Source organism: Balearica regulorum, chromosome 2 (assembly GCF_011004875.1).
Source record: "Balearica regulorum gibbericeps isolate bBalReg1 chromosome 2, bBalReg1.pri, whole genome shotgun sequence".
Taxonomy (NCBI): Eukaryota; Metazoa; Chordata; class Aves; order Gruiformes; family Gruidae; genus Balearica; species Balearica regulorum.
Genome location: NC_046185.1, coordinates 68239891 through 68262538, shown reverse-complemented (window position 1 = coordinate 68262538; position 22648 = coordinate 68239891). Strand labels below are relative to the sequence as shown.

General features: G+C 37.8%; 1 protein-coding gene across 1 annotated transcript in view; it reads left to right on the top strand.

The window, feature by feature from the left end:
- The window catches only part of GABBR2 (gamma-aminobutyric acid type B receptor subunit 2), a 489338-nt gene that overhangs the window by 247723 nt on the left and 218967 nt on the right, over positions 1–22648 (top strand). The window contains exon 7 of the mRNA XM_075744642.1: positions 512–748. Within this exon, the coding sequence (XP_075600757.1) occupies positions 512–748 (237 nt within the window). The remainder of the gene's footprint in view (positions 1–511; positions 749–22648) is intronic.

Below are 22648 nucleotides of genomic sequence, written 5' to 3'. Positions count from 1 at the left end.
TAAGACAGCACAGCATAAAGAGCATAGTAAACTTGTAAAACATAGACAAATTGCCACTCAGATAACTTCACAGTATGGAAATAGTTGCTCAAGTAAAGGCTATTTGATTTGCATTATCCTATAAAGTGTAATCAGACCACTAACTTGCAGGGATACAGACTTATTCTGTGTTCTAGTATTATGGCTCACCATTATGCTGGTAGCTTTGGTTGAACTGAAGCCTTTTATACAAAAGCAAAATAAAGCAAGTTGTCCTTCATGCAGAACAATTGCTTTTCAGTCTGTCTGCCTCCTAGGTCTCCCTCCCAGTCTCACTGTCAGTATTGTAAGTAAGTCAGGCAGCACATGTTTTTGGAATTTTAGTTTCTTTCTTAATTTTTGTTTTGGCAGCCTTTTCTATATTAGTCATACATGTCTCTAAATTGGAGAGTGCTTTTCAAGGAGTAGGTTTGGACGCAACTCTGTAAAATGTTAAGTATTGAAGTAAAACTGAAGTTTTTCTCCTCTGCAGACTCCACAGCAATATGAAAAGGAATACAATGCTAAGCGTGGTGATGGGCAATCCAGCAAATTTCATGGCTATGCCTATGATGGAATATGGGTGATTGCCAAGACCCTGCAGCGTGCAATGAAGTATCTGAATGCCACCAACAAGCACCAAAAAATTGAAGATTTTAACTACACAAATCACAAACTTGGCAAAATTTTTCTGGATGCTATGAATGAAACCAACTTCTTTGGAGTAACGGTAAGTCTTAAACTGATACTTGTGGGGTGGAGGAGGCTTGTGATTTTATGTCAGTAGCTGAAGCAAGCATTAAATTTTAAATACTCTTGAAAAAGAAACACAGTTGTGTATTTCTTATATCTTCAGAGCTTCCACAGTTCTACTTTATCTTAAAAATTAATGTTGTTGCCTTGAGACTCTTGCTTCTTACCTGTCTTCTGGTGCCAAGTGATGACACTGTACAGTTCCTCAGTTATCACATTTTCAAGCATGGATGTCACCTGAATTAACAACTCAGTGTGGTCTCAAGGGAACCACAAGTGTTGCAAGCTGCAGTGACCTTTTAAGTGACTGTTTTAGCAGTTGAGGAGTAGCTGGAGCATGATCTGAAAAGACCTCTTTCCTTCCATCATTTATTTTTGGTAATAGGTTATAGTACACTAATGTCTCCAACTCCAGTGCTATACATCCTAGATAGTCTTACAACATACTTCAGTGGCCATTTAAGTTTGTATTATAATGTAAAAAATTATTATAGTGTAAAAATATTGTTTGCCATCATAATTTGTATTTTTGCACAGTCAAGTACAAAGCATGTTGACTATGACTTAAGATGAACTGGTTACTTATAGTAATAACCTCATTCTGTTTTCAGTTGTACTGTTGCAAATTCATAGTAATTTTTTTTAATTGACATTGCTTCTAGTTTTTAGCAGAGTAAAACGGGCAATAGGAGTCTGGCCCTGAAACTTCTTAATTGTATTTGAGGCAATGTCAGTCAGAAGTCAATGACATGTATGTGTTCAGGAGTCTGCAGAGCCATAGTCCTTCACCAAGAGAGATGAGCAGACTCCATTTCAGGGAGAATGGTCTTCACAGTTCCCAACAGCAGCAAACGAGGAACCTACTGGAACACGCTGCGTTAAGCAGTGTACTTGGGCTGTAACGTGGCTAGATAAGGGAATTAGAGTTTTGAAGAAATGTGTATTTCAGCAGTGCACGGAATGAGTGCTTTTAGGCACTTCCTTGAAGCAAGAGCATGCAGAAGCTTGGCATCATTTCCGCCACTCTGCAGTAGCTTGTCAGATTCTGTTCCCATGTTAATTTACATTGTCTTGGATATCAGTTAACCTCAAAACATGTTGACATAGCAGAACTAAGGTTGTCACACATCACAAATCGGTTCAAGGAGCAAATGCCTACGTATAGACAACAACAACAAGTGCAGGCTTAAATTTTTCGTGTCCTTGTTAATTGCTGAAGAACCCGATGTTTGGTATCACAGTACTATTGAAACTAATTCAGGATTTGCAAGTAAAACCCAATTATATGACAAGACAATGCTAGAATCTAGTTGCCTGTACAATATGAATTTTGCTTTCTTTTTACACTGAATTTAACTGAAGGTTTCAGTAAAAGAATTGGGTATCCCAATGCATCCGTAGCAGAACTGGATCTTTGATAAAACTTTGAGTCAGTAGCAGCTATGAACCAGACTCTGCAGGGACTCAGACATCTCTGTCCTGAGTTATTCCAAGTACAGTATCTCTGAATGTGGTTGAAATTGTATATTGCTATGTACTTCCTTTTTTTCCTGTTTCCCCATCTCAGCCTTTTTGCCTGCTGTTTACTCTTGACAGCTGATTATGGTAAAGTTCATAGACTTTATTAGCACTGATTAATTTCCCTTCAATTCTTCCCCCCCCCCCCCCCCAAAAAAAAATTCCCAAAACCTCTCAGACAAAGAAGGCTCTTTTTTCTTAGTTTCAGAGACACCAGCGAAACCTCACATATGAACTGCATCCCTTTAGGGAGGGAATGAATCAAAGTTTCACCAACCATATTCAGCTGTGTTTACTTACTTTATTCCCTCAGGTATAATGGGTTTTAAAGAAATTACTGAACAATTATTCACTGCATTTAGTGCTTGTCTGAGGCACTTTGTAAAACATTTCTCTTTAAGATTGGTCTACCAAGTCATCATGATAATGCACAGCCCCAATCTGGTATTTGCAAGGATCATGCTTCTTGTTCCTATAAAACATTCATTAAAAAAAAAATTTAATATCAGAAAGATATGCAGAGAAGAAAATCTATAGCAGCTACACTTTCTTAGGATATAACTAGAATAAACAATACTCAAGTTTTTCCAGACAGTGTGAAGAAGAGTTTTATAGCAGATATTAAAAGTTTTGCATTGAAATGTTCAGAAAGTTGAAGGAACAGATTGATTCTTAGCAGAAATATTTTTAAACATTTTATTCTTCAGTCTAATAAATTGCTGTCATTTATGACCTAATTTAAAACTTTCACTGGAACATAAGTTCTAGGTCTTGGAGTGCCAAATCTCATTTTAATATTTTTTTTCCAGAAAAAGTATTTTAGTATAAAATTCTTTAAAATTTTAGTATAAAATTTTTACAATTTATTTTTAAAAACTTATTCTAAACAGGAAAAGGACATTAATTTATTCTTAAGTATTTATGCCAAATATAAAATGAGTTTCTGAAAAAAAAAAGAAATAAAAGGAAGGATATCCAATAATATCCAAAAACTCATCCAATGATACAGTAAAATATGTTGTTAATTATTAGATATGAGGAGAAGGTAGACAAGAAGCTGTAGACCAGAATCTAAAAATGCAAAATCTATTAAGAAGAGGCATCTTTCTTTATGCGTTCTGTGAATATGATATCAGAAACACTGTCATGTCATAAATAATAAATCCCTTTACCCAATTTTCATTTTCTTTGAAATTATTTATAGTAAACCACAAAAATATAATCACTGTTGAGTGGTGGGTTTTTGTGGATTTTTTTTAAACAATTTTGAAAAGACTTTCTGGGAGTGAAATGTACTAGCTCCTGATTACACAGAATGTCATTATTTCAGTTTTCTGGGTTTTTTCCTGTTTTTTTTTTTTTTTTCTTTTTTTTTTTTTCTAGGAGACAACGTTTAGAAAACAGTTTAGGCTATTGTCCAAAAACTTGACAGGACTAATCCTCTTTTTGTGCATCAAAAACTCAGTACACAGATGTTACTTATTCTAATTCTATTATGAGAAATCTATTGGAAAGAAAATTATAGCTATTCCTTAAACATTCCTAAAGGCTCTTGTCTTTTTCTGGATTTTTTTTTTCTCTTAGCAAACTGGTTCCTTCCTGTATTTTTCCTTCATGCTTATCTGACTTATAGTCATGTTGATTACCATGTAATTTTCTTGTTTATTTTGAATATAGAGCAAGGAAACATGTATTTGGTGTTTTATCAGAAAACAGTAATATAGTTATCTGCTATACTTTTTCAAAGGTAAAATGGATACTGTTTTACAGGTACAAAAGGCCTTTGTGATGAGAAATGCAATATGAACAAACAAAAGACCTGCAGGGATGTTCCTACAGTTTTGTTAATCTGAACGTCCTAATTCTGCAGTCAGATCCCCTGATGGCTGCTTTCAAACCGAGTAAGGCATCGTGTGGTTAGAGTGGTCCATCTGCAACGAGCAGCTTTCCGGACAGGAGTCCTTTTGATTTGGGACTAGCTTGGCTTTCATGGTTTACATTTTCCTAATTCCTTGCTTATCAGAACACTTATTTTTTAATGGGAAAGTTATTGAAAGAAGAAAATCTCTTAAAGGATTTTGGACAATTTTTTTCACTTTTCTTAATCCAGATAAAGCCAGTTTTGTAAATTGAATGCAACTCTGCCACCCTAATGGTTTATAAACTGCCAGATGCCTATTTCCTTGATAAATATATCCCTCTTCTCAAATGGTACACATTCTTTCTCATAATCTTAAAATGAAAGATAAGAAAAGAAGTACTCACACAATTTATTTTGACACAGTTTAGATGTCTGAGGAGTCCCCTTAGGTAGTTGGTAGAGCCACTGGAGGTAAATTAGAGTTGGAGAATCTACAGAGGTCTCTGTTGTAGTATTACTACTTTGAATCAGTACAGAGTGATGTGAAACAAAATATATATATGGGATATCTATATATCTGCATTTCAATTATACAGCAGTTTACAGCATACTACCTATAACATGCCCATCATATATGTGTGAAAGCCAAAGAGAATTTTCTACAGAGCTAGAATAATTCTTCTAAAGCAAGACTGTTTGCCTAAAGGACTAAAAAAAAAAAAAAAAAAAAAAAAAGGAAGAAAAGTCTAAGTTTATTTTGTGTAGTACTACCATTGTATAACTTTGTAGGCTTGATAATTAGTGAAGAATTAGTGCTGTCTTCTCAGGATACTGAGTCGTATTTAGTGCATACTGAACCAAAATCCATCTAGAGAATAGAAGGTTTTTGTTTTAGTCATTTTTCCCCCCTTTTTTTTTTCTCTTTGTAAAGACTATGGATGGTTACATACTACCTTATAACTACAACAATGTTTATATTTCTTAGCAAGAAAATGTTGGTTATGCTTGGAAAGAGATTAAATACCACATTTGTTCTCAGTATGGTGAAAGTTTATATTGTTTCCATCGCGTAGCCAGGTGGTGGGAAAAATACAATGCATTTGGAGATAATTTTTAATTTATTTTTATGCAAAACATGACATTATTTAAAAAAATACTTTCTTCCAATTTTCTAATCATTTCACCTTTGTCACTGATGTGATGTCATGAATGTTGCCATTCTCCCCAGCTTAAGCCTGAGGTCCTGTAACTGTTGTGGTGGGGTATTCTGCTGCTTGAGTTTATTGCTATTGTCTGTGATTATAAATCAGGCTTCAGAATTGTTAATTTATTTCTTGTCCTTGTGGTCTTCTATTATTTGTGTGTAATGGAAAAAGAATTACAGTGGAGGAGAGAGAAAATTAAATACAGTGGAGGAGAGAGAAAATTAAATACAGTGTTGTCTTTCCTTTTATGTCAGGCAGAGACTCTAGCACAGTAGGATAAAATTCCATCACAGTAGCTGCTGCAGAATTGAAACCACAGCCATGAAATAGCTTTCAATCTGTTCCTGGCATCCTGCATTTGAATGGATCCAGTCATGTTTCATAACTGGAAAAATGCTTATTGAGATGAAGTTCATTTTGTATTTTGATGCTGATTATTTCTGAAGATTGATTTTAGCAGCTTGCCTCCACTTTCCAGGCTTCAGTAGCCACTGTGCTGTACAGGAATCTCAGAAATATAGGAGGTGTTCACATCAGAATAGGAACAGGGAGAAAGTATTTATTCTGTGTCATCCTGGAAACATAACATGCCCTAAGACTGTTAAATTAAGGAATACGTTGGTCTTTGGCAGAGAATCAGATGGAATTAGCATGGACTTCAGGAAAGTGAGCTTATGCTTAATACAGGGGTCTAGCAAGCATTTCTGTAGTAGCATTGATCAGTGTGGTTAATTTTGCATGAACAATTCTGAATTAAGCCTCAAGAGCTATTTATACCGGGAGTCAAATTTTCTTCGTTGGCATGGCTGAAGTAAGGCAGATAGTAAAAGTATTGGGGGAAGGAAGAATTTTAATCAAGTAACTTCTTGTTAATCTAGAATAGTGCTTTAAAAGTACATTTGATTTCATAAAGGGGGAGGGGGTGGAGGTTTAGTGTGCGGTGGAATACCTAACACTATAAAGATACTTGTTCCCGAGAAACGCTTTTGAATGTTCCACCAAATTTGACTTGTTCTTAATTTTGAGCATTTGAAAATTTGCAGTTGGCTGTTATCCATCATTGAGTGATTTGAGGGAGTTCAATAAGCTAGCAAATTGCATAGTCAGGAAACTATATACATGTAGATATTTGTACACCACGTGTGTGCTCACAACCCCATCTGACTGTTGGCAGATCTCAGTTTTTTCCACACCTGACCCCATGGGTTATGAATGCGAACTACTCCAAACTTAATGCCTTGTGTTTCCTTTTGATTTTTTTCAGAACTTGCTTCCTGTTACAGGGTTTCTTGTGTAGCACAAGAAAGAAAAATACTTGGGGTCTGGCTATGTGCAAGACCTCCTATATATCTCTTTCTGTTTTTCCTGAACCATAAATCTGAGCTTCCCCCAGTGGAGATAAATGTGGTGAATCTCTTACTTCCTTACTCCCTCCTGACTTGCAGTGCATTATCCAACTCAGATGAGCAACTGCCAGCAGTACAGTGGGTTGGTGAAATAATTTGCTCTCTATATGGCCAGTTCATTCTAAGACTCCTCAAAATAGAGAGCTCCTAAAGTAAGCCACCAGCAAGTTTGCATAGGGTCATAAACAATGTTTGCTCGTTAGGAAAATTCAATGCAAATGTTTTCATCTGCCAACAACGTAACACTGCGTACAGAGGGAAATTCTAACTTTTTAAAGTGAGAACTGAGATTAACTGTGACATTCCAAGATTAGCCCTCAAGCTAATCAGCAGCTGACGATTTAATAGATATAGTAGGTGGCAAATAAAAAAGACTTTAATCTGAAGTTGTAGAATACTTGTTACTACATCTGTCATTCTAGGAGGTGGATATTTGATTAAAATAAATGAACCATATATATTTACAAAAAAAGTTGGTGAAACATTTTCTAAGATCTGGCTAACATCTCTTAGCTTCCTCTGCTCTATATTTAATTTTGTCTGTATCTAGACAGTGTTTGACACAATACATGACATACTCTAGAAGCTGCTTTGTAGCTACTTTGGGTGCAAAGAGTGGAAGTCCCTATAAATAATAAAAAAACCAAAGCTCTAGTGAAGGTGATTGCAGTAAGTGGTGGTGCAGGTTTGTGCTTCACAGGGTAGTTCTCCTTCAAGCTTCTGAAGAGACAAACCACATTTCAGTATTTCCACTACCCTGGTTTTTCTGAAGTGTGAGGTTTTTTGTAGCTGCCTGCTTCCAATTCGTCTTTGTTTTAGCATTTGTTTTCTCTTTTTCTGTTTTTTTTATTCTTTTCTGTATTCTTTGAATTTGAATGATGAAAGACTAAAGAAAAAATAAAATTTATGAAATTTGGAAGCTCTGTCCTGCTCCAGATCAGCAGGTAATCTGGGAGAGGGGTTTAGAGAGCTTTTTCACAGCAGTTTCTTCCTCTGCCACTTGGTTTTGTCTGATGTTGGTATAGAGGGCCGTCTGAAAAAAAAAAAATACTGAAAGAGGGGACAGCCTATACATGCTGGACAAGCAACATAGGAACTATGGGTTCTGGTATGTCTTGTATAAGTAGGAGATTGTTTTTCCTGGTGATTAGATGGCCTTTTGTGTTCTATTTAGACAGAAGTACTAGGTAGTACTAGGTGTTTCTTTGCCACCACTCCGGCATGTAGTAGAAAAAGAAGGAATAATGTTATGTACCTTCTTTCATTGTGGTAAAGCCCTGTGCCTTGCTTCACCAAGTTCTTTTTGACAAGAGATAGGAAATGTGGTTCATGTGTCTATTGAAAAAGGGTGATAGGATAAAATCTTACAGACACTTATGGATGAGTGACCCTCTTGTAGTAAGTGTGCCAATGAAATATCATCTCTGAAAAATAGTAGAAAACCTGGAGTAGCTCCATCCACTTATACCATGGCTTCAAACCATGTCAGTATCTTATGGTCAAAGGCAAGTGACGCATCAGTGTGGATCTCTGCTGATGATCCCATATCAGCAAGAAAATATGTGTAATATGTCTCTGTTCTCCATATACAAGCCTATGAAAAAAGAGTCAAGGATTTGCAATATATGCTATAAGAACTGTTTTGATAGAGTCTCTCCTGCAGCTATAATCCAAAATGGAAAATGTGGTGCAAAGCATGTGGTGTTGACTATGTTGCAAGTTTCTAATTTTCTGTTTGTGAAATTTAGCCATTTCTGTCACTGAAACTGCAGCTGTAACCTTCCAAGGAAGGACTAGAACATGGCTGTTACAGGAGGTGCAGAAGCAAAGTGAAGCGTGATGGAGATGAGAAAGTCTCAGGTGCTTTAATTGCCCTAGGACCTGATGCAGTTCTTGGTAGCTGTGGTAGCACACTATGTGTCGATTAATACAGCAGTCTAGCAAACAAGTCTCTTGAGTGCTATGATTACATAGTGCAGGTTAAAATTATTTCACGTCCCTTGCAAGTATTGTTGTCTGTAAAGGAAGACTGGTCCTTCCCCAAGAGGGAAATGTCTTGAGTGCAGAGGGGAAGAGAAGAGTCAGCAGGATCTGGGTTCTGGATAGGGAGGGCCTGAGAGAGGAATTAAATCCATAGGTATGTCCCTACTCCCCCTCACCTTTTTTTAAGAACGATGGGTCAAGAAAGAAAGACTGCAGGAAAAGGTGTATTTAGGAGAATATCATGGGAAAGCAAAAGATTTCCTGGAAGGCTTTCACTGCGAGTTTCCAGTCTCCAGTGCCTCTTGTTCTTGTTCTGATTTGTTTAATAGTGCGTAGAGTTTAATGAACATCTTCTTACCTGTCTGTGCTTTTCTTGAAATTGATTTTAGTGTCCTGGTTGAAGAGCAGATCACTAACAGATTATATTCATTCCACAGAAATATGTCCAGATACAGACATATATGCATGGGCTATGTGTTTACTAGATGGGCCACGTAAGTGTTTACTAGATGGAGCATGATGGTCCTGAAGAGCCAGCTAGGCTCTCTTATGGTTACCTGGCAGATGGTGCGTGGATCAAACAAGTACAGGCTGGTACAGACACAGCTGAATTGTGCTTCCAGGCGCATTGCAGATGATGCAATGACGTATAGGCAAAAATCTATGAATTACAGACATTCTAGAGTAATAGTGGTTTTCAGCGGTATAGTTATTCCTGCATTTGGTGTCGCTAAGAGAAGAAAAAAAGATGTATGGCAAATGTAGGGATGCTACTGCTTCTATCTGCTACGTCTCCATTTGAAATGACAAGCAAAGACATCTTCTGTGGATACTTCTAAGCCCTCAGCTGCCCAGTGGCTTGGGGATGAAATTCACCGAGCATAGTACAGCCTTCAGTTGCAGCATATTCTCTCGGTGTACACAACGGTTGGAGCAGCAAGATTAGTTATCCTATATCACCCTCAGTCTGCAAACTCTTTCCTCAGACCTACCTCTGATTTATCTCCCTTCCCTCCTAGAAGAGAGCCCTGCAGAAGTACCTGAGGTAGCCTAAAGTTTGAGATGTGAATGCCCTTCAGTCATGACTCTAGAGTTAAAAACCGCTATGATTTTAGAGATAACATATTTTAGAAATGGTATGAAACTGAATTCCTGAGTGCTTGAGGGCATTACAGTTCTTGTTTTATTTTCCACGGGAACAGATGTTAGCCCTGCTGCCTTGGGATCGTTCCAGCTCTGGTAATTCCGTTCTGTGTACCTAAAACTCTCACTGAGATTTCAGACGGATAAGGAAGTTATTATATACTAGCTTTACACTGGGACTCCTCTGGGACAATAAATGCCATGAAAATGCAGAATATTATTATTATTATTATTCGCACATTTCTATTAGACATTGTGTTTTATTATTATTTCAGGCAAAGCATAGAAAGATTTTACTGGTTTGATTCTGTTCCTGTTTCAGTCAGTGGCAAATCTCTTTTAACTTCATCGTGAGCAGGAGGTCCTTAGCTAGCAAACAGCTTTAATAAACAATTTGTGGATATAACTCAAAATGTTGTTCTAAAATCTTTTTTGCTCACAGAAAATTTAGAAGAAAGATCTTCTGAAATGCTTTCTAGAATTAATGAATATATAATATATTTTGAGAGTGCTGATCAGCTGTAGTGCTGTAAGTTAGTAATGAATGATTAGACACAAGAGCTTGTTCAAGCACATTTGGAGAATGCTTCTAGATAGTGTACTATGTGGAATTACATGACTCAGATGTCAAATAACTGTGAGCGATTAAAATAATGTTGTGGAGTATAGCAATTTAAAAAGTAACATCTAGTGACGCCTATAAAAGGCTGCAACTTCTAATGGAGGTCATGTAAATCAAAGAAAAACTGAATATTTTAGTGATCATTTGTGCTTATTATATATATTCTTTTGGCACAACAGTGTAATTCTTAACTGGGTATCAGATATTTGGGAATATGAAATATGGAAAAAAGATGTAGGAGAAACCTCAGAGGGTGTACAGATAATATTATGAAGGTTGAAGCAAGAGGAAGACTATGCATTAACCAGTTTGTGACAATCTTAAGAGTATGTTTTCTACTGTTCTTTGAAGAGCTGTTATCTTACTACTCTAAAATCTTCTCAACATCTGTTTTGCTTTATGTTAAGTATTGAAAGTTTAGAGAATGAGCAAAGCATAAATGATAAATATATTTCTAAATATGCCAAAATCTTAAAGCAGGTTCATTTAGGAAATAAATTATTAAGTATAAAATTAGCTATAACCTGCTTATTGTTATCCTTTACATCCCTCATTTGGATACTCTAAGAAAAGAAATAAAAGAAATGCATTTCTATGATAATTTTTGTACCACCTTTACAAAGATCTGTTGATTTAGATTAATTGGACTACTTCTCTCCATTGCTGAATAGTTGCATGGCAAACTTTAACTTGTGTTCTGTTTTCATCTAGGTTACCCTATCAGTGGGCAATTTTAAAAAGCTTTTAAAAGGAATCTTTTTTGTCTTCAGTGGAACTGACCCATATTGATGTTACAAGAATTAGAATTTAGCCTGATGGGAATTTTTGTGTGCACCTAAGAGCAAAATTTTCCCTTGGGGAATATTTTACAATGTGACATTTTTACTTTCTGGTCAGAAAAAAAATAATTAAACTTTTAAAACTGTATTTTAATTCTCTGTTCACACTGCAGTGCTTCTGAGATTTTGGTTTCACCAATTAGCATACTCTCCACTGTTGTTAATCTTTATGACAGCTCAAGGCAAAAATATTCCTTAACATGAATATAGCATTTTGCTGAGTGTGAATCCACCTGTAATGTTAAAAATGGTGTTATTAGCTGACTTAGCCTGGAAATGCTCTGAGGTTGTCAGGTCTGATGTTCAATGGATTATATTTTCATACATCACTGCTCCTCTTTTCTGGCAGTCATGATTTCTATAATGAACTAGTTTTCTTCCTTGGAGAGGTGCTCCAGTTGCAAATAGGATTCTTGGAGCCTGCAAGCATTTTAGTGAAACATGGGAAAATTAAAGTATTATATTGGCATTTGTTGTAGACAAATGCACAGTACATTTTCAAATAGTTTTCTAGTATCTTTGGAATCAGCTTTTAAGACTTCTCTATTTGTTACCTTCTGCTCTTCTCCCCACCGTCTTCTCATAGCAGGTTGTTGCCTCAGCTGTTGCTGGTGATGAGGATGGTTTTTGAATTATCTAGCCTCTGCTAGAGCAATGTCAAGATAGTGTTCTTTTTTAATGTTTCATAACATGACAAAGATCTAGCACTTCAATAGAGTATATGGTATGGTAGGACTTCTCCCTTGGAGTTATTCACATGAAGAAACTTGTGGACGATGAGAAGGCAGAAGGAGCAGCAAGGCCCTTGCTGGAGCCCCTTCAGTCTAGGAGAGCACACTACTTCTGCTGAGTCCCAGCTTCAGAGCTGCCGTGGCAAAACAGGCAGCGGCCAAAGGCAACACTTTGCAAACTAGGCTGCTTTTTTTTTTTTTCCTTTTCTTTTTTTTCCCCTGAGAACCTCATTTGAACAATTTGTGAGTATTTCTGTTGTATAACTTTTAGAAAAATAATCCCAGGATTCTGCTTTCTGCATGATCACCCAGTTTATATCTGGTCTGTAATGATGGTTGAGGTTGTCAGCGTATGAACTCAAAACACTGAACAGGAAGCAGGCTGTTCTCTCATTTTGTTAAAAACAGTTTTAATCAAATTTAGGACCCGTTATGCTTCACTTGTTGAATCCTTCTGTGTTACAACAGTTTTCCCAGTTTTGTGATTTGTAATGACCTCAAATGAACCAAAATTATAACCATACCTACTAACCATTGTCAGGAATCAGATTATTCTTTTAGAGCATGGTCTAAAAAGAAGGTCACACATCTTTGTGTTGCTGATACTTTTAACAGTATGTATATTTCTATATATCCAGCCTCCAACATCTAGCTAAAGCTTCATGAAACCTTATTGTCTCTCCTAACAAGCTTTTCTGCCTCTCATCCAAGAACTTGTTGGACTGATTTGACAACGTTAGATCTTGTGTATGCAACTAAGATAAGCAAAGCTGTACCCAGCTCTCGCTTATGTGCGATCAAGCCTTTTTTGTTGAGTGACCCTTCACCCTGCGCATAACCTGCACAGTTTCTGTGTCATGTCACTCATATAATCTCAGTAGGTGTAATAACAGGTAATTTAGATGAAAACAACCCAGCTTTAGCCAAAACAACATAACTTAGAACCAAAGAGTGCACTTACATTTAAACAATATCATAGATCATGTAAATAAAGCTGTCCAAGGCCAATGTTTCCTCATCACTGCAGAGAACACTCTCCATGCTGCGTGGTGACATGTAAAATTCTGAGTCTCAATGTAAAACTGACAAACTGAAGAATTTTCCAGAGTAAATCAACAGAAATCATTATAGAGAATGATGGCCCAGCAGTGTGCGCTTGCAGCCCAGAAAGCCAACTGTGTCATCAGGCTGCATCAAAAGAGGCGTGACCAGCAGATCGAGGGAGGTGATCCTGCCCCTCTACTCTGCTCTGGTGAGACCCCACCTGGAGTACTGCGTCCAGCTCTGGGGGCCCCAGTACAGGAGAGACATGGAGCTGTTGGAGCGAGTCCAGAGGAGGCCACGAAGCTGATCAGAGGGCTGGAGCACCTCTCCTATGAGGACAGGCTGAGAGAGTTGGGGTTGTTCAGCCTGGAGAAGAGAAGGCTCCAGGGAGATCTAGTCGCAGCTTACCAGTACCTGAAGGGGCCTACAGGAAAGCTGGAGAGGGACAGTTTACAAGGGCATGGAGTGACAGGACAAGGGGTAATGGGTTTAAGCTGAAGGAAGGGTCGATTTAGATTAGATGTTAGGAAGAAATTCTTTACTGTGAGGGTGGTGAGGCACTGGAACAGGTTGCCCAGAGAAGTTGTGGCAGCCCCCTCCCTGGAAGTGTTCAAGGCCAGGCTGGATGGGGCTTTGGGAAACATGGTCTAGTGGAGGGTGTCCCTGCCCATGGCAGGGGAGTTGGAACTAGATGATTTTTAAGATCCCTTCCAACCCAGGAATGATTCTATGATGTGAGGGAAGAGTTGGAAGAGTATTTCAAAATCAGCAAAAACTACAGTGGTTTTCCATCTATGGTGGATTGATGTATGGATTTTTTTTGTCACATGTATTATCAGTAGGCATAAATTAGCTATATAGGATCCAACTCTTTAACTGGATAACCTTGAAAAATACAGTTATGGATTATTTTATACCTTGTAAATTATACCCCTTTCCTACCTTTTAAATTGTGCCCCAAAAAATGGACTTTCAGGAACTGAAGGTCTTGCCTCACCTGGCTTTCTGGTCCTGCATGCCACTGCTTGACTTACTCTCTGATGCAGTGTGGTGATGGTGCTGCATCTTCCTGGTGACTGTGGGGCTACAGCTTTAGCAAGCTCATATTGAGCTACTTGGGTTAAAATGTTCTTCAGGATTTACACAGGAGAGGAGAAGTTACAGTGATCAGAAGTGCACATCTCAGCTGAATGTGAATTCTGTGAGACAGAGGTAAACTTCTGTAGCCTGGAGGCTCTTGTTCTGCTGAACTCAGATGTTTGCTGCATACCACAGAACCATGTGAGCATCTCCAAAAGAGGCTGCAATGATATTTTCTAATCACTTTCCAGTTACACTTGCCAGTCACATCTCAGAAATTTTGTTATTGGTGTTTTGTTGTTAATGACTCTGAATCTTGGCATTTGAGACCCAAAATACCTATCTTTTCAGGGAATTTGGGGGGGGTGGTGTTTGTTTGTTTGTTTTTAAATGGAAACCTTTTCCTGGTGTCTGCCTACCCAATTTCCTCTCCATTGTGACAGTTTCATTGATATAGAAGCAAGGAAAAGTTTTGAAAAAGCAATTATGACACCACAAAATTTGATAAGGGATTAAAAATTTAAATTGTCTCAGGTAAGAACACATAGATCAGTTAAATTGCATATAGAAGTAAATCAGTCAAGCTACATGTACATGAGGAATAATTGTTTGCTGGTCCCTTTGAATGTGTGCAAAACAAACCAACACAGCATTAAATACTGGGTAACATACTGATTGTTGTGAGCTCTGGGCAGACCTCAGCAGCATCACAAAGCCATTGTAAAGACCTTTCCATTGTAAGCTCTGAAGTTGTTTATTGATTTGTAAATTTTTATGTGATTTTAAAGCTACTCATTTTAATGGCACTTGTCCTATAGCCTGTTTTTTGAATGCAAAAGACTATGGTGCTGTGGAAATTTGGATCTCTGTATCTAGGTGATGTTTTCTGTTAGCTTCCATGTTGAAGATACAAGTTATTTTACAGAGGTCAAAGGGCCATAATCAGTATTCCAGAAAAGATTCACTGCTCATTTTTCAGTCTAACGTTTCAGCCCCGTACGTGTTAGTGTCAAGTTTTCCCTCCTGCAAAAAGTAAAGTGAAAGTTTATGGAAGGCAAGACATCCTTTAGTAGGTATTTCCTAACAGTGCAGTAGACGAAATTACACTTTTTCTCTGCATTAGGTATATTTTCCATAACAGCTGTCAAGTCCAAAGGGGCACAGCAGGGGCTGTTTCCCCACTTTGAGGCAACCCCTAACCTGTGAGGGAGGGGAAGGAGCCTGCTCCAGAGCACTTCTAGCACGCATCCCAGCTGCTCCTGGGCTGCAGGAGAAGCTGTGGCAGAGGCAACAGAAGTCCCTGGAGATGTGGTTCAGAAAACATTTGGATAAGTAAGTGTTATGGATCATGAATATTAATTTCCTTTAAAACCTAAGTAGTGGCATCTGACTCATTGGACTCATAAATTTCTGTAGTTGTTACTGTGAATAGCATATACATGGAAGGAAGAAAGGAAGGAAAATGTTGTAACTACCTCACCAATTATTTCTTTTCAGATCTATTTTTTATGTTTGGGCATTTGAGGTTTTTAAGATCTGGGCATTTTAGATTTCTATATTTATACAATGCATCAGTGAGTAAATGTCAGCTGTTAAAAATGTTCAGGCAAGTAAAGATGTAGCTAAGCACCTACAATATTGATTTGCTTGTGCAACTTATTATTTAGTATGTATTTAAACATAAGCATTCTGTATTGTATTTCTGATTGAAATAAATCTGTAGACTATGTCCACAGGAAAGTGGATCATGCACTTTATGTATATCATGATAATCGTATTATCTGCCTTATACATTTGGGGTATTTTAGATAAGCATTTTGATGAATTGGTAAATTGGTAAAAGGCTCACCCCATGATGAGTCCTAAAAAAGAGCAGTATTATAAAGAACTCGATAAAAATTATAAAATAAAGATGGAAGATCCTAATGATTGCCCATTTACAAATGTCAAACTGCATATTTCTCTGCTGTAAATCAAGAGAACATGTAACGTGTAACCAAATGTTTAAAAACTGCAGAGTATTTTTTTCTCTATTTAATACAGATACTTAAACATAACCGGGGCAGAATAGCTGAATTTCATATTTTACTTCTGAAAAATATTTTCCCTGAGCATTTCAAACTGCTTGAACTGGTCTTTCTCTTAGGCGCAAATTAAGTGAAGTGCTTAAGAGCACACTGAATATTAAGCATATGTATTCGAAATGGGTTGGTAAAGGGCTGTATTGAATCAAGTCTTAAAAGAGTTAAGTTCTCTGTTTTGCAAAATAGGTCATATCCAAGTAAAAGAAACATTTCCCATATAGAGTTAATGTTTAGTAACCTCTCTTTGTGGAACTGTTTTACAATATCACAAATGCTAACAGTAAGAGAGAATAAACTCGTTATACAAAATGTGAGTATTATGCAATTTTTAATGTGCATCTCAGTGAAATTAAAGGCATGTCAGACTTAGGTTTTTCAATAAAGGCATGCCACAGCCTGGGGGCTTGTCATGGCTGAAAATCTACTTTGTGACATGCTTTTCACTTCTCTGAGCGACATGCGAGGCAGTGCTACAACCCAAACTGCAATGCTAGCAGAGATATACCATGCTTTTGCAGACTGCATGTATTTTGTGATCTTAAGTTATAAATAGGAATATAAAATGGAGATAATAAAATTATAATAATAAATTCAGTGTTAGGTTGGCTTTATTCTTTGAGGTCTGCAAATACTTTTTTAAAAAACATGAGTCACAGACTCCTCTCAGTAACAAAACACAGCTGTATGCGATGCAATCCCAATACAATAGAAAACCATATTTGCTCATGTGTCTTTCATACCAACCGTATCTCAGACTGCTTTCCACAATCCTCAGTAATGCTTGGAAGTACATAGGAGACAGTAACCAGGGAAGAACCTGGTCCGAATGCCCCAAAGGTCACTAGAATAATCTCATTCAGCAGTTGATCTCATACCAGGAGAACAAGTGAAAAATTCTGAAACACAGAAATTCCTTCATGCTTTAATGACATTTTAGGAAGGGAAAAAAAGGGATGGATATCTTTCTCTGCCAAAGTAAAATCTTTTTCCCCATTTTTGTAAAAAGAATTAACTCATCATGGTGAAATACTTAAGCTCTGTTACATTCACAAGATTCTGTTGTTGTTCTTTCATTTGTCTTTCAGTTATTTACAAAGCTACTTGTAATAACCACAACCTTTTAGGTAAATGCAACTTTAAGTTCATGTCCCTTCAACCTTTCTTAACCGACAGCCAAAATAAGGCACGGTTTACATTAATAATTCAGACTACACTATCTGTTTGACTTAAACACTGATTGTAGCTAATCAAATGCATGTGGTTTCATTCACAGAGTGACAATGTAGACGCTTGATGCGGAGCCTTGAAGCCCTGCACCTGCGATTTGCTCTTTACCACCATCTCTCCTCCACTCTAAGATGTCACTGCCTTTTGCTCTTATTTCTATACTTGTAACAGAATCCTACTGGTCATGACCAAAGCTTGAAGTCTATATTAAAGACATATTTCTCCATCCTAGCTGTCTTTGTGTTGAGGATCTAATCTGCTTCTCCTGCTGCAGTTCTTCATTAATTACCTTTGCAGTACCTAAATGAAAAAGCTTTATTCTTTGCTGATTGCCTCCTTCAAATATTTGTGGCAATATCTCTTTTTACTTGTTATTCAACCATTCTGTATAGATGGAAAGATCTTAATGCTCCCCAGGAAATTAATCCCTATGTACTTAATTTGATTTAAATTCCTCTACCAATGCATATCTTAAGAAGTGATGTGGCAGTGAGCAGGCCATTGATTTAAATGCCGTGATCTGAAAGGGGAAATAGTACTTGACATGCATAATGTTGGCAAAAGTTGCTTTTGTGTTGTGGCTTTCTGAACTTCCCTTCATGAATTCACATCTTTCTGCAGTGGCAGTGTTTGTAAGCGATAGTTTTCTCGATGTAAATTACTGCAAAGCTTACTCCAGGCAGACACTGGCACTTTTGCTACTCCTCCTCCTCACCATTTTTCCTTGTTGCCTCTAGATTTTACATTAGTTTGTTTATAGAATCATAGAATCAATGCTTTGGGTTGGAAGGGACCTTAAAGACCATCTAGTTCCAACCCTACTGCCATGGGCAGGGACACCCTCCACTAGACCAGGCTGCCCAAAGCCCCATCCAACCTGGCCTTGAACACTTCCAGGGAGGGGGCTGCCCCAGCCTCTCTGGGCAACCTGTTCCAGTGCCTCACCACCCTCACAGTAAAGATTTTCTTTCTAACATCTAATCTAAATCGACCCTCCTTCAGCTTAAACCCATTACCCCTTGTCCTGTCACTCCATGCCCTTGTAAACTGTCCCTCTCCAGCTTTCCTGTAGGCCCCTTCAGGTACTGGTAGGCCACAATTAGATCTCCCTGGAGCCTTCTCCAGGCTGAACAACCCCAACTCTCAGCCTGTCCTTGTAGGAGAGGTGCTCCAGCCCTCTGATCAGCTTCATGGCCCTCCTCTGGACTCGCTCCAGCAGCTCCATGTCTCTCCTGTACTGGGGCCCCCAGAGCTGGATGCAGTACTCCAGGTGGGGTCTCAGCAGAGCGGAGTAGAGGGGCAGGATCTCCTGCCTCGACCTGCTGGTCACACCTCTTTTGATGCAGCCCAGGATATGGTTGGCTTTCTGAGCTGCAAGCGCTCTTGCTGGCTCAATCTTTTAGATCTACCTTACTTTTAGATCTACCTTAAGGTTTAGATCTACCTTACTTTATTGTAAACACTGACTACTTTGCTGTCCAGATTCCTGAAGCCTGGGTATTTTGTTGGTTAAATCTTGTAATTAACTGCAGGAGGGCAGTACTGATATAGGAGGGAACAGCTGGCATCCACCCCAGCCTTCCTCTGTGCAGTCTCTTCGCAGACAAGATAACAAGGATGCCCTTACTCACAGACTATGTCCAGTTTATCTCTCTTTACTGTTACATAAAGGCAAGGCCTTTGAGTGATTCTGATATTTGCTATATAGTAGTTCTAAAATGCGCAATAATTAGCATGTGTTTGTACTCACTGATTGCAGATGTTTAACATTAAAAATACTAAGTATTTCTTTGAAATTTGGATGTGTCAGAATTATCCCCAAAACTACTGACAATGCTATTGTTGACATTTTTATGTTCTATTCGTATCAGTCTGGGTGAAGTGAAAACCACTTTAAAAACCCCTCCAAACAAAAAAAAAAGGTTATCAAGAGTTATCATAAAGTAGGAGGTGAAACATGGAAGCTTGTTCCTGCTAATTATGTAGGAAAGCTGTGTATTGAATGCTACTTTGTGTAAGTTGTTGGCAAATATTGTTTTTACAATCTATTTGAAAAACAAAACCTGACCAGACCTGATTTCACTGTAGACCAAAGGTTAAGTATAAGTTTAAAGATGATGTAACTTGTATGGCCTTTTCAAAGGCTGTATGTCCCCATACTGCTGAAAAAGGTGAAAATAAGAAAAAATAAAACCTGCTTAGAAACCAGATGGTACTGTTTGCTTCAGCAGAAGGGGTCATAATTTTCTTCAGATTAGCCATCCAGGATGTGAAACAAGAAAAGATTCATCTTAAAGAAAAGTGTCTCGTGTTCTTGTTTCAGGCCTGCTCTTCAGCTCTCCCCCCATTTTGTCTTACTGCTTCCTTTTCATTTTTGTGCGATCAGCAAACCCGCTATGCTGGACCACAAATGGAGCACTGATGGGAACTGAGGGTCCAAAAAACCTGTTCCCTTGCCACTCCAAAGGTTGTTTCTAAGTGTAGGAGTAGAGTACCCCAGCAGCAGCAGTCTTGGGCTGGCGTATGTGAATCACACTGCTGTGAATTAGGCACCATTTCCAACTTTGCCTGAAGTGATATTCTGTGATAGCCTCTGACAATTTACTTGTTGTATGGTGTATGTTTTCGAAGGTCAGACACACGAATCAGCTCTAATTGTTGTGGAGTGTGTTAGAAGTGTAGCCAGCAGCCAGCAACAATTTGAATGCATATTGTTATAACAACTATCTGTATGATCTTTCTTTCTAATGCATGGTATTTGGTGCAGTGTGTCTGCATCAAAAACTTTTCTTGCATTTGTTACACATCAAAACGAGCAGCCAGGTTTGACAAAAGTTGAAAGGTTTTGCTGGATCTGATGCTTGTTCAAGTTCTGTCGTGGTTGTGAGTGAAATGGGAAAATGAGTCGAGGACTAACCCAAGACTTTAGCTCTGTTGAATGTACCTCGTTTTCAGGAAATCTGCTGTTTATTTCAAACGTTGAGCTACAGTATTTTCTGCCTACATCATTGCGTAAAAGAGATAAGTAATAGGAAAGAGGCAAAATGCCCAAAGAATTGTGAAGAGCTTGCTATGACAGCACCCTTAGTTCATTACTTAAGCTGTGGAACGATAACATGTCTCCCCAATTAGCACCATTCTGAGATAGCCCAAATGTGATTGACTGCATACAGTGACCAAACAATCTCGATTTAACTTAATATGCATAGAAACAAAAAGTACAATTTTATTATAACTAATATCTATTGGGAAGAAGAGAATCAGGAGCAAGAGGTTTCTAGCATCTGATGTACAGAAATTTTTTAAAATAAAACTCCAGTAGGAGGTTGTGCATTTGAAGCGTGCTTGCTTTTCCTACCATGGATTCCTTAGATAAATTTGGAACCAAAACCGGTTCATCTCAAGCTATACTTGGAGGTATTCTTTTAGGAAACTTTCTGATAAAAAGAATATTTTAGAGGAAAACTCTGTAATACTAAAATAACATAACAATTGCTAGATAATTTTTTCTGTGCTGGAAAACATGGAATTTACAATTATTTCATTAAATATAAACAATCAAAATGAAGGATACTTTTTCTGCCATTTTCCTATTATTGCTTGTAAGTATTATTCAGTATATTTGTGTTGTGTGACATACTGATTTTTATATACACTTTAACTTATACATTTTAAAAATGGGAATATTTTATATCCACTTGACCATCATTTTCACTTAGAAGGAAATAAAGAGTTATCATAGTGCTCTTATGCATGTGTAGATTGTATAAACTAAGCACTGTTGAATAAAGACAGCAGCTGGCTTCTGCTGTAACTTCAGTGGGAATATGTGGCCCCATGTAAAATGCATTTTGTTTGGACAAAGAGGTTACAGTGGCCTGTGGTAGTCCACATACAAAATGAAAAGTCTTATCCTTCTCACTGAGAGCAGTTAATAAGAAAATTTCTCTTGCTTAGATGTGATCGGGAATATTTAGACCATCATTTTCCATGGGAATACTGCCATGATTAAAATCTCAGTGGAGTAAGTGGCTCGTCTTCTAAGAATGAATCTTAAAGAGGTTTAGAGACTCAGAAAATCTCCAAATTATGGTCTTTTATTAATAAGTAGTGCATGTTCTGGGTAAAAATAGTCATCATTTGGACACATTTTGACAAAAAAGAAAAGACAAATGCTGTCTTGAGACAGAAATTTGTATTAATTAGACTTCACTGATGTCAGTAGAAGACTTCTGATGTTTTCTCTGATACTGTTGATCAAATACAGATTAGAATGACTGGAGACACGAATTTTCTCCCCAGGCATCGCCTTTAAGTAGGATATTGATAGCCTCTTGGGGCTTAGATATAGAAAGGTTTGCAACTGGAAGCAACTTTATCACTGGATCCACTACTCCCTGTGCGCACCCCATTGTATAGGGAGCAAAATAAAGTTCAGCCTTTAAAGAGTACGAACACTGTGTCTCTCTTCAAGAGTATGAACATACCCTGGCAAGAGTATGACCATTGTGTCTTCGTCTGTAGGACAGACTGTGTCCACCCTGGGAGATAAATCAGAGAGCACTGGAAATTGTTCCCAGCTTTAAGCCACAGAAATTGTTGTCAGGGTTTAGTAAGTAAAATTCCTTCTCCTGAATACATTGAGTGAAAAAACTCACATCCTCATCAGCAAATCTCACCTCTTCTATTCCAGTATAGTCACCCAGCCACATACAAAGGGAAGACTTCTGATGAGAAAAAAAGGAAGAGCCTGATAGATAAAGCCCTCCCTGTTCCAGGAATTACCGATGCACATTATCTGATGGCCAGTAATAGAAGAGAGAGAAAAAGAATAGAAAAACAGTGCTGCATAAATTCCTTTTTCTAACTTGGACAGTACCATAGCCCAACAGTACCACCTGGTACCCAGGCCTGCACTGAAACTTCCTAGCCATTTCCTATGAGTTCCTGTTCAGAGGATATTTTTTTCTTCTGTTACCAGGAGACACAGCAATATGGTCCTTCCAGGGAAGTTGGTTTAATGGCTTCAGAAAACCAGTCTGATGTAAGAGGAATCCTCCTTACATGGTTATTCTAAGCTTTTGAAAACAAGATACTTTATATGTTAATAAGATTTCCATTATTGCAACGATTG